Below are 12,935 nucleotides of genomic sequence, written 5' to 3' on the forward strand. Positions count from 1 at the left end.
TCACCTTCCAAACTTACTAATTAGAAAACGCTTTTAATCATCTGACCTAATATTTCTTTAAGTGGCCTGACACCACCCTATAGTGCTTCCGTGAAGTGTCAAGTTGTTGTCGGGAATCAAATGTGGGTTCATTCTAGTCTTACTAAATGCTATATGGGCCAACATTAAACATAGAACTAGCTTAAGCACAACATTTTATGGGTCATATATATTGCAAATTACCGTTTGGATTTGCCTTCGGCAGTTTTCTTTAATACATATAGTTACTTACTTTCTTATTTTTATTTCTAGGTACAACACTTAAGATACACAATGTTGAGTATGCAGTGCACTGCTACTGACTGAGAAGATCATACTGGAGTGCCACACAAGGGATCTTTCTCACAACCAACACTTACTACAGCACATACACTCTGGCAGCTGCCAAACTGCGCTGCTCCATTACTTGCACATAAAGTCTCTTTCCTGCTTCAATATGTTTTTCCAGAATCACTTGTGCTGTACAGACTTTGGAAAGCCTGCAAAATAAGATGTTATTTTACAAACCTTTTATTACCAGGGCAGATTTTGTGTAGACAAGAGAGTGGATTAAATGTTCAATAGTTTTGAATCTTTGATTCATACCCACAGCTGCTGAGGTTTCAAACCAGCTGCAACAACATTTTCAACATATTGACAGCCTTCAAAAAGATTGCAATAACTTTTACCACCACTTGCATCCATTTAGCTTTAAGCGGCTACATGCTTTTAATGGCCCCCTCCTTTGCTGATGTGTTCCCTGTGGTGTCAAGTATTTTACATGAATGAATCATTGTGCTTCATCTAGGAAAATTCCTGGGATTTGGTTTCAGAGAGAAGTTCACTCCTGTTATGTTAGCATCAAAACTGAAAATAAAACTCTACCAACACGTGCAACAGTACCTACAATTCAGCATGATAACAGTAGTGTAATTTAAGATTAATAGTTAACTGAACTTAGTGAAATCTTCCAAATTGAATTGCACAACTGCCAGTAGTGCATTCTAGCACAGACAAATAGGAAGGATGTTGGACCATGGTCAACACTGGATTTATCCATCTAACAGACTCAACATCATGACACACTCACAACTGTGCTTTTCAGTTGGTTGAGATAAGTGAGACAACAACATGCTCAATGGCAGTAAGATGTGCCACCTGTTGTCACTTCTGCTGATTGAATTGCTGCATGTTTACAGCAATTTCTGTTTTACTTTCACATTTCCAACATCTTTGATGTGCTTTTCACTGAGTTTGGACTGCTTGACAGAGAAGATTGACTTCATCTGAAAAGTGCTCAGATTTGCATATTTTAGGTACAGTGCCATTTAATAGTTGTTTCTACTTCCATTTAACCCACAACTGTGCTTTTCTGATCCGTTACAGCTTTCAAAAATTGCTGGGTGAGAGATTAAAATTGTGTTAATGCATTTCCAGCAGACAATGTGTTTTGCTTTTTGTTAAATTTCAGTTGTCCTAAATTTCAAAAATATGCCCTTAATGGATTGAGCACAGTCCCTTCACATATTGTTTTAAGGCATGGCCACATAGTGAAAGTTTACCCTTCTCTGAACAATAAAAGCTCTGTTCAAAAAGATTTTTGGAATTATTTAATCCCAGCTGCTGATGGGAACAGGCCTGTGGAACAAAATTTAAGAATAAGCAAAATTGATCAAAATTACCATACCACATTATGGGAAGCAATGTCATGAAGGTACCATCAAACAAATGTGATTCTAAGGCTTTTAGTCAAACAGATAAATAAATGATTCTGATTTTGCCACTGATGTGTCCTACTTTGTAAAAATATGATGAACTCTTGCATTATCAACCGATGTTGTTATAAACTCAAGATGATTATTTACTTCAAGCATTGTTTTCATTTCCATAAGGCTGTTGGCATAGCCATCGAATGTTGCTTCATAGCAATTATACAATTTGAGAAAATATCACTGCACAAATTCTGCTGGACTACTCAGTTTTAGTAGTTTTAATCAGGTTCCAAGTGCAGGTTACATCTGTTTTTCAGAATGGATAAAAGGAAACATTGAACAGTGACAATCTACCATTCAACTTCATGATTTTGGTACACAGTGACTTACCGTGGAAGAAACACTCTTTGTTGTCTACAATGTGGATTCTCTTCCTCTGTTGGCAGGCAGCACGGTGCAGTTCACAGTGATTTTCATAAAACTTCCCATCAGAGCCACAAACAGGTATGTAATTGGGCTTGCACTGATGTATACACACACACTCTGGCAGCTCAGTCTCTTTACTGATGATACACTGTTGCCCACGGCCACAATAGTTCTTTTCACAAGCTCCGTGCAGACCATCTTGGCCATGGTACACTATAGAAAAAAAAGACATTATGAAGTTAAACCTTCATGTGGAAAGCTTTGAAAACTTTCACACAACTTCCAAACTGTCCAGTGTCTGATGGAAACTGGTACGTTTCATTGTAAACTATATGTATACAAGTAACTTTGGTCGCTGAAAAACGTTGGGCTATAATACTGAGGAATGAAACTTCAACAGACATAAAGTTCTCTTCTAGATTAAACATTTCTCGCACAGGTTAAGTATTACTGTCAAATGTAGTTCAATGAGAACAATCTTACCCGAATTAGAAGTTTATGTGTTCAGGTCCCATCCTAGACACTTGAGAGACACAATTCAGACTTTCACCAGAATGTAATATTTGCTTTTGGCTTAAGCCCTATGTTGAGGCCAGATTCTGCCCTCTCAGGTGGCACGACTTTGACAGTCCTCCCACATCCTAATACTTAATCCTCAAAAACAGATTATCTGGTCATTGCCTTATTGTTATGAGACAAAAGAACTGATCATTGACTTCAGGAGGAAAAGAGAGAAGACAGGCCCCTGTCTACATCAGCGAAGCTGAGGTGGAGACTGTCAAGAACATCAAGTTCCTCAGAGTGATGATAACTAACAATCCATCCTCGACTTCCCAAGTAGATGCGACAGTCAAGAAGGCACAACACCACTTCTTTCTCAGACAATTCAGTGTGTCCATAAGGACCCTTACCAACTTTTACAGATGCACCATAGAAGGCATTCTATCCAGGTGCATAATAGCCTGGTAAACCAACTGCTCTGCTCAGAACTGTAAGAAGCTACAGAAAGTTGTGTGCACAGTCCTGACCATCACAGAAGCCAACCTCCCAACCATGGACTCCATCTACACTTCTCATTGCTGTGGAAAGGCTGCCTACATAATCAAAAACCCCTCCTGCCCCAGTAATACTCTCTTCCAATCTCTTGCATCAGGCAGAAAATACAGAAGCTTGAACACACGCATGAGCCGGTTCGAGAATAGTTTCTTCCTTGCTGTTACTAGATTGCTGAATGGGCCTTTCTAACTTCAAATAATGCTGATTTTGTTAATGTCAATCTTACTTTGCAAACTTTTGGTGCAGTTGTAACCTTGTATGAATTGCCCTAAGCATCCAATGATCTGTATGTCCTTGGTTGCTATGTGCTGCCTGTACTGCTCACAAAACAAAGCTTTTCACTGTGTTTAGGTATATGTGACTACAATAAATAAAATTAAATCAATTTGACTGCTGCTTTTCCTTACTGATATAAAATGCTAAATTGCTGGCAAGAAAGGAATGCCATCCAAGGGCTTTTCCTCCATGGACCAAACCAGAGCTGAGATGGGATATGGTGCGGTGGTCAACTGCAGCCCTTCAACTTGACTAAGTGCCCTCACTCAGCACCAAACTCACCAGGGGGGAGGGCATTACATTCCACCCAAAGTTAATGCCTCACATCAATGACTGTTCATGACAACTAGTAAAAGTTAGTGAGACAATTATAACCTGATAGTGATACAATTATATGATCTGCTATCCAGGCAATTGATGCTTTTCTTACTAGGTCACAAAAGGAAGTCTATGAATAGAACTGAAAGCTATAATCAACAAAAGTAATCAAGCATTAGGATGTGACTTCAGGCATTCGATAACAAGACATGTTGTTATTCATTGGCGCAACTCTATTTGCAATATTAATTGTGTACGCTATCTTTAGAGGAACACTGATGTATTGGAAATGTGTTAAAAGATAAAGGACGAGGATGACACCAGGTCTAGACTTCAAATGTCAAGGGCAGATTTACAAAACTCAATTTGTTTTCATTACAGAATATCAACTGGAAGAGATAGGGGAATGCATGGGTCATGATACACACGTTTAAAATGCTGAGGTACAGATGATGTAAATATAAACACGGATTTGAACATGTAACAAGAAAATATAAGCTTAAAATTAACAAGTCTGAAATTAGGTTAATTAGAAGAATTTCCACTCCACAGAGTGCTGAATAAGTAGGAGAGCCTCCCATCAAGTGCAGTTAATGATGCATACCTCCTAAAATGAGCTAAACTAATATCTGGTTGAGAATGGGCTTACAGATTTTTGAAATCAGTATTGACTATGATCAAACATAATGGCCCATGAGTGAGACTGGGGAATTAACTAGAATTTTTTTTTATATGTGCAGGGCAGCAGGGAATGGCCACATAATGAGATGTGAGAAACATAGAAAACAGGAGCAGGAGTAGGCCATTTATTGTGATCGTGGCTGATCATCCAAGTCATGGCCTGTTCCCTCCTTTCGCCACTTATCCTTCGATCCTTTGAGACCAAGTGCTAAAACCAACTCCTTTTTGAAATCATACAATGTTTTGGTCTCAACTGATTTATGTGGCTCATCATTCACGGTGAAGAAATTTCTCCTCATCTTAGTCCTAAATAGTTTACCCTATTTCGTGAGACTGTGACCCTGGTTCTGGACTCCCCTGCCATTAAGAACATCTTCCTATATCTCCCCAGTCTAGCCCTCTTAGAATGTTGTTGATTTCTGTGATACATCCCCCTTATTCTTTGAAGTCCAATGACTTTATTCCTAATTGATTCAACCTCTCCTCATATGTCAGCATCGGCCATCCAGGAATCAATCTGGCAAACTTTCACGGCACTCTCTCCATAGGAAGAGCATGCTTCCTCAGAAAAAGGAGGCCAAATCTGCACACAACATTCCAAGTGTAATCTCACCGAAGATCTATATAATTGCAGCAAGGTATCCCATATTCGAGTCCTCCCTCTCTGAACGCCAACATCTTTTTTGCCTTCTTTACTGCTTGCTGCACCTGCATGCCTAGCTTCAACAACGGATATATGAGGACACCCAGGTCTTGTTGCATATTTGCCCCTCTCAATTTATGGCCATTTAGATAATAATCTGCTTTTCTGCTTTTGCTATGAATGTGGATAACCTTGCATTCATCCACATTATACTCCATCTGCCTTGTATTTGCCCGCTAACGTAACTGTCCAAATTGCACTGGAGCACCTCTGTATCCTCCTCACAGCTCAGTCTCCTACCCAATTTTGTGTCATTGCAAATTTGGAGAGATTACATTTAGTTCTGTCATCTAAATCACTAATATACATTGCAAACAGCTGGGACCCAAGTACTAATTCCTGTGGCATTCCACTACTCACCGTCTGCCATTCAGAAAAGGGCACATTTGTTCTTACCCACTGTTTTCTGTCCACCAGCCAATTTTCAAACCACCTCAATACGTTTCAGTTTTAGCTGCTTTTCTTTTATGTGAGAATACGTCAAAAGCTTTCTGAAAACCTAAATAACTCACATACACTGGCTCTCCCTCATCAATTCTATTTGTTACTTTCTTGAAGAATTGCAATACATTTGTCAAGCATGATTACCTTTTCATAAATCCATGCTGATACTCTTTGATCCTGCAACTGTTTTCTAAGTGGTTTGCTCTGAAATCTTTAATAATGGACTCCAGTAAGTTCTCCATAATCAACATTAGGCTGACAACAATTTCTGGTTTTCTCTCTACCTCCCTTTTTAAGTAGAGGGCTCCATTAGCTACCCTCCAATCTCTAGGAATTTTTGCAGTGTCTATAGACTCTTGGAAGATGACCACCAATGGATCTGGTTTTTTTTTGAGGGACATTTCTTTAAGTACTCTAGGATATAGATTATTAGGCCCAGGGGATTTATTAGCCTACAATCCCATCATTTTCCCAACACTATTTCCTTAATAGCATGATTTCCATGAGTACCTTCATCTCATTAAGCCCTGTGTTCCTCAACAGCTCTGGCATGTTATTTGTGTTCTACTTTGTGAACACAGGACCAATGTAGGTATATAGTTGGTCAGCCATTTCTTTGCTTCTCCATTATAAATTTCCCTGTTTCTGACTGTAAGGACTTAGATTTCTCTTCACCATTCTTTGTCTCTTCACATGACTATAGAAAGTTTATAGTCAGTTTGTATACTACCCACACTTTTAGTTCTGTACTCTATTTTTCCTTTTCTAGCAATTCCTTTGTACTCTGTCACTAAATTGTAAATTGCTCCCTCTTCTCAATTCTGTTAATTTTTTGCTCAAATGGTGTGCCTCTTCCTTGAATCTAATACAATCTCTAATTTCCTTTCTAAGTCATGGCTGGGCCACCTTTTCCAATTTAGTTTTGCACCGGACAGGAATGAGCAATTCTTGCAGTTCACACATATGCTCTTTGAATATTTTCCACTGCCTTTCCACTGTCATCCTCTCAGTAACATTCCATAATCTAGTTAACCAACTCACACCTCATACCATCAGCATTTCCTCTATTTAGAATCAGGATCCTAATCTCAGAATTAACTATGTCACTCTCCAACTTGATGAAGAATTCAACCCTTCTATTCAATGATTCATTTCTCATTGCACAATGCACAGACTAGGACATTCACTAGTTGGTTCCTCAATGGTATAGAAAACATTTCTTTCCACTCCAGCAATTCTTCCTCTATTGCATTGTTACTAACTTAATTTTTCCAACATGTACGTAGATTAAAGACACCCATAATTATAGATTGTCCTTTGAGAGATAATACATATTTTAGAAAATTGTTTGGCTATCTTTGGAGAATATTGAGTGCTGATTCTGAATTACACTGTGAGAGGTTAAATAAGTAGGATATAATTTATAAAATGGAAAACATGGAAAACATGTCATAGCCTTTGGCTGAACGACAGTTTCTTGAACTAATGTTTATTATCACTGACCTGTCCAAGAAAATTCAATAAAGGATTACATTCTTTTAAAAATAACAGGATGACCAAACATTCCTCAATAGTCTTTGATGATAGGATTGCAAGATTATCTATTAGAAGTCTCTAGCAAGGTGGGAGATTGAACAGAGTATATTATAATGTTACACTGGTGTATCACTCACTTGCCTTTTTGTGTCCAAAAGGAATTCAAGAACAGTTTTCTGTTTACACGGCATTCTGGTATAACACAACAGTTGCATTCATCTGCAACCTCGCGTTATAGAAAATCGAGCTATGGAAAACTGATATAGAAAATGGCGCTGTAGAAGATTGCTAATAGAAAATCACTATAACCATTCAATAGAAAGAATGTGTTATCCACAATTTGTCAATTGTATTGTAGCCAATTCACATCGGCAAAACGTTTGTTATACCAGAACAAATATATATCAAACAGTTCAAGTAAATGATTGGATCACTGAGTTTTAAAGCCATGAGAGTTGAAGAGAAACAGTCAGTTTGGTAACCATATCGAGAGGAAATGCCAAATAAAACTGAATATTTTATGCATGTGTTGGTGAAAATAACTTTACCAAGTAGGAATAGATGGTCAATGATCAAACCCCTGCTGAAAGAAAATGGAATTCAAATATTATAAACTGTATGAATGCTGTAAAAGATGCATAGCAAGGAAGCTGAGATATTTGAAAAGGCGAGAGCTTCTAACAAAAACACAATATGAATTAGTGCGACAATTAAAATAATCTTAGGGCACCTTACAGGACATGACAACTTCGAGAAAATATATGACCTATGAACGAAGGAAACTTAAAGCAGGGTCCAATTACTTTTTACAGTAATTTTGTATTTTAGAAAATAAAGGTATTTGGTAATTAGAAATAGAGTGGAAATCTGAGAATAAGATGGTCATTAGATCTGAAAATGCAAGAATATTCATAAGAAACCAAGACAATATTGAAAGCATCCTAAAGAACAGTGCTTCAGGAAACAAAGGTGATTGTTTTTAATGTCTTATTATTGAGAAAAGACAGAATTTGAGTAGAAAATACATTCTTTTCTATTTCTCACATGGTAAGATCTGGGAACAGAAAAATTCGAGATCTGTTAGCTTGGGATCTGTACTCACAGAAATATTACAATCCATTGTAAAGGAACAATTTCAATTATGTTAAGACAATTGATTTAGTAAATGGTGAAAGCAACATTTTCCTCCCTACTAGTTTTAAGGATCCTAAGTAAAATTGCCTTAGGCAACATCAATTCAGTTATAAGAGCATAAGATGTAGGAGCAGAATTAGGCCATTTGGCCCAGAGTCTACTTCACCATTTGATCACAGCTAATATGTTTCTTAACCCCCATCCTCCTGCCTTCTTCCAATAATCCTTCATCCTCTTACTAATCAAGAACTTATTGATCTCTGCCTTAATTACACTCGATGACTTGATCTCCACAGCTCTGGCTGAAGAAATTCATCGAGTTTTATAGTTATTGAGCCATACAATGAAGAAAAGGCCCTTTGGTCTATCAAGTCTGCGCTGAAGGCACGCTGAAGGCACGCTAATCCCAACATCCTGCACACGTCCCATATCCTTGAATGTTATCATATTTCAAGTACTCATTCAAATATTTTTTAATGACTATAAGGACTATGGCCTCCGCTACCTTCCCAGGCAGTGCATTCCAGATTCAACCACCCTCTGAGTGAAAATGTTTTTTTCTCAAATCCTCTCTGAATCTCCTGCCCCTTACCCTAAAACTATGCCCCGTCATGATTGACCCTTCTACCAAGGGGAACAGCTGCTTTCTATTCATCCTGTCTGTACACCTTATGGGGAAATTGAGCTGTAAGGGAGACTAGATAGACTTGGATTTTTTCTTTAGAACAGACAAGGCTGAGGGGGCATGGTAGAGATGAAAAAGCTCTTACATACCTCAATCATGTCCCCTTCAAGCTTCCCTGCTCTACCACCCCTTTTGGTGTCCTATTTCTAAGCCAATTTCTGATCCACCTTACCAAGTTTCCCCGAACTGTATCGTGTTTTAACCTTCTCAATCAATATCCCATATGGGACCTTGTCAAAAGCTTTGTGAAAATGGATGGAAACAATATCAACTGAATTTCCCTCATCCATGCACATGATCATATTTTTGAAAATTTCTAACAAAATTAGGCATGGCTTGCCTCTGACAAAGCCATGCTGATGATCCCTAATTAACCCATGCCATTCCAAGTGGATATTCATTCTCTCCTTCAGAATTTTCTCCAATACTTTCCCTACCACTGACGCGAGACTCACCATCTGTAATTTCCTGATTCATCTCTAGCACCCTTCTTGAAAAGTGGAACCACACTAGACATCCTCTAGTCCTCAGGCACTACTCTCATAGTGAGAGAGAATTTGTGTCAGAGCCCATGCAATTTCCTGACTCACCTCCCTGCAACCATCCTGTATTTGTACGTGTTTAAGAGACTGGTTGGTTGACTGTGGTAAAGGAAACTGGTCTAACCAGAAGAAGCTCTTGGAACACGAAGTAGATTATTGTCTCATAGCAACTAGTTGCAGGTTTCATTGATACAATAGACACTGTTACAGAGACTATGAGGAAGATCTGGAAGTTAGCTCTAACTTCCTTAGGATCCTAAGCTGTTTTGCCCGTAAGTCCATATGACATTTTCATTGATGTGGTATTTGAGATACTTCTCTATATTAACCCTTTCAGACTCTTGTACAACACGAGCAATAAAAACAAAAAGTAAACAAGAAAACAAATCCCAGTTCAACAAGCCCAAACCCCCTTTGTCCATAGAGAAGATTCAGAACTGAAACACTAACATTGATGGACCTCACCAGTTTTGCAATTTTGTTGACAGCCTTTGTCTCATTTAGTCAGGCTTACACCCAGATTTCCTAGTCTCTTCAGTATCAGAGCTTGGAATCATGACCCGAGATTCAAGTCAGAACTCTGCAAAATCCTTATGTACTGACCTCTATAGGAATTGCCTGGAAAGTCTAAGCTTCCAATGGCCAATTACATTGTTTCTAGAACCTTTCAAAAAATTTCCCCTCCTGAGTTAGAGTTGGAGACTGGGACATTCTGATTTGCATACCTGGATAGTTATCCAGGAATGTTAGACAAAAAAAAGTGTCTAACCTGGGTAACTCTTCAACTGATCAGTCACTGTGATGCCCTCAAATTCCCTTTGAGCCCCCTCATTATCCACCTGATTCCCAACGACTCCCAACCCAACTTGATGGCCTATCCTATTCTGACCCAACTCCACTCTTGACTAGCTAACATTACCTGACTGTCCCCCTAACCCAACTTGACTCACATTTGACTTGACAACTCCTTCCAACCTGAACAAACCACCCTGATTCATCTACCCACTCACCCACAACCCACCTTGCTATTTCTGATGAAGAGACCTATCTACTCGAAACATGAGCACTGATTTTCTCTCCATCGATAGTCCCAGACCTGCTGAGTTTTTGTAGCATTTCTGTGTTTGCTACAACCCACCTCATCCATCTGCTACCTTCCCAGTTGTCTACGAATACTTGATTCCACCACTTACTACCTAAACCAAATGTTTCCCTACCCACCAGCCACATGCCACATAACAAACTGACCCACTTCGCCCCATTCGCACCTGCCACCTCAGCCACTGTCAACCAAATAAAGTTTTCACATATCTCAACCTCACTAAGTATTTAGCCACTTATCGATCCTTCTATACTACCAACCCACTCATTCATTCATTCATTCATCCATGAACATTTGCAATGGGCATTTAAACTTACCATATAGCAGATAGTGCCATAAAACAAAAGTATGGCCTCTCTTGCCCCTGTTGCTACTTCAAAATTATGGAGCACTTCATGGACTACCCTGTGTGTTTCTGAAGAAGATGAGAGTGGAAGACCTGGGCAGACATGTGGAGAAGTGTTGCGGGCCAAAATGTTGGAGCACAATGGAACGGCAATCAATGGTGATTGCTACTTCACAGAAAATGTGAGATCTGGGTCCAAGTATTTCCAGTGTGCCTGAATGGTAACCTGACACACTGCAGGCAACACTAATATTTGGCATTGTTAGAACATTATTGTCACCAGTGGAAACAGCATGAATTAGTTCTTATATTTATCTGGTATCTCTGTTGGTCAAGGCAGAGTGTAGCAGAGGCACACAGAACAGAACAAATGATCCATGGTTTGATCTGAGTTCACTGATCTCAGCCAGCATGACATGAAGTGTTCATACAATTGGCCCCAGTGTTTCAGGTTAGGAAGCGGAAAACTAAACGAAAGGTTCCAACTCTGATTGCAATCTTGTCATCCCAAGTGAATGTTGAGACAGTGATGATGGTTCACATGATTTAACAACCGAGCAATACTGACTGTCTCAGGTTTTGCAGGCACTCAGCTACCAACCATTAAGTTTAGCAAAAATCAGCACACAAGTAAATATTTATAGCATAATCCAAAGGCAAAAAAAAATCCATGAACAGGGAAATCCTGTCTTAAAACCAGAGAATCCCAAATACATTTTCCTTTGAATGTGTAAGATTAAAATTGACCCACAAATTTTATTCCATCAACAATGAACTTCAGGGTCAGTGTAGAAGCAGGGACTATAAGAGGAATAATGGTAAAATTTCACTCCCTTTAATAATTGATATTTGTGTCTGAATCAAGATATTTATATTCCCAGGGTTTTTTTTCCCTTGCATTCTCATTCTCAAGGTTATTAACAATATGTGCATCTGACAAATCTTCAGCCAGAACTGGCAGCCAGAGCTGGTCTGAAAGCGGACAGAAATCCCCTGGGTAAAAAGACCTCACTGGCAGAACACAGACCCGAGTACAGGATCATTAGGTCTCAGCACATTCTCTGTAATGAACATGAATTCAGATGTAACTGACTAATTAAACAAGCCCAGCATCAACATTTTCCTTCATATGATTAAAACTGAATGAATTGTTATTTATGAGTTTCAAAAGCACCTTGTAAAAAGGATTTGGTTTCATTTTGCAGACAAAATATTGTTATCTTAGTTACAGTAATTAAAATTTAAAATTCTACAGCCTCAACCAGATTTTAAAGTCTACAAAGTCAAACTCAACAGTTTCAGTTAACAGTTTGGAAAAAAGCATCATTGGAGTGCGCTTTGGAGTATGATTGGAAGTTGAAATGTGGCTGAGGAGGCTAGGCCTGTAGCTGAGAAAGAGGGAGTTTGTGGGACTTCCTGGAGGTCAGAGTTGGAAAGGTCAGTGATTCTAGAATAGGATGGGCGGTGATTTAGGTCAGTAATAGTCTCTCTTTTTCATTCCATGCTGCTTAGTGTCAGCTTTCCCAGAGGCAATAACTGCTAGTTTTGTCTGTCTCAACCACAAGCTAAAGATACAAGAGGGAGCAAAAAGCATCACATCTCCTATTTGCATTTGTAAATGAATGAGCGTCCTTTTCTGACATGGCTAAAAACATTATTTTGTTTGCTCTTAATCAAAATAATTTCAGTCAGCTTGCACTGAATTCTGGACTGCTAAGAAAGCATCTAAGAGCTCTAAGATGTGACCTGACCCTATGCTTAAAGCAGTTTGTTAGCAATATTGCAATATCCAGTGTTGACGAGCACCATAGTGCAGTATTGAAGTGGTGAGAGTGTTAGAGTGTTGGAGTGCATGGGGTTGGTGCAGGTATGCTGTTGACAACAATGTAATCCTGAGGTTAGAGCTCGTCTGAACTCGAGGGACATTTCATTGTGGAAATAACTACACCTTTAGTT

The 12,935-nt window shown here is 38.9% G+C and overlaps 1 protein-coding gene across 1 annotated transcript in view; it reads right to left on the reverse strand.

The window, feature by feature from the left end:
• LOC122556579 (follistatin-related protein 5-like) overlaps window positions 1-12,935 on the reverse strand; it is a 560,263-nt gene that overhangs the window by 372,789 nt on the left and 174,539 nt on the right. The window contains exon 4 of the mRNA XM_043703425.2: window positions 2,121-2,369. Coding sequence (XP_043559360.2) covers window positions 2,121-2,369 — 249 coding nt within the window. The remainder of the gene's footprint in view (window positions 1-2,120; window positions 2,370-12,935) is intronic.

This window comes from Chiloscyllium plagiosum, unplaced genomic scaffold (genome assembly GCF_037043375.1).
Source record: "Chiloscyllium plagiosum isolate Xiang-an unplaced genomic scaffold, Cpla_swu_hap1 HiC_scaffold_16, whole genome shotgun sequence".
NCBI lineage: Eukaryota > Metazoa > Chordata > Chondrichthyes > Orectolobiformes > Hemiscylliidae > Chiloscyllium > Chiloscyllium plagiosum.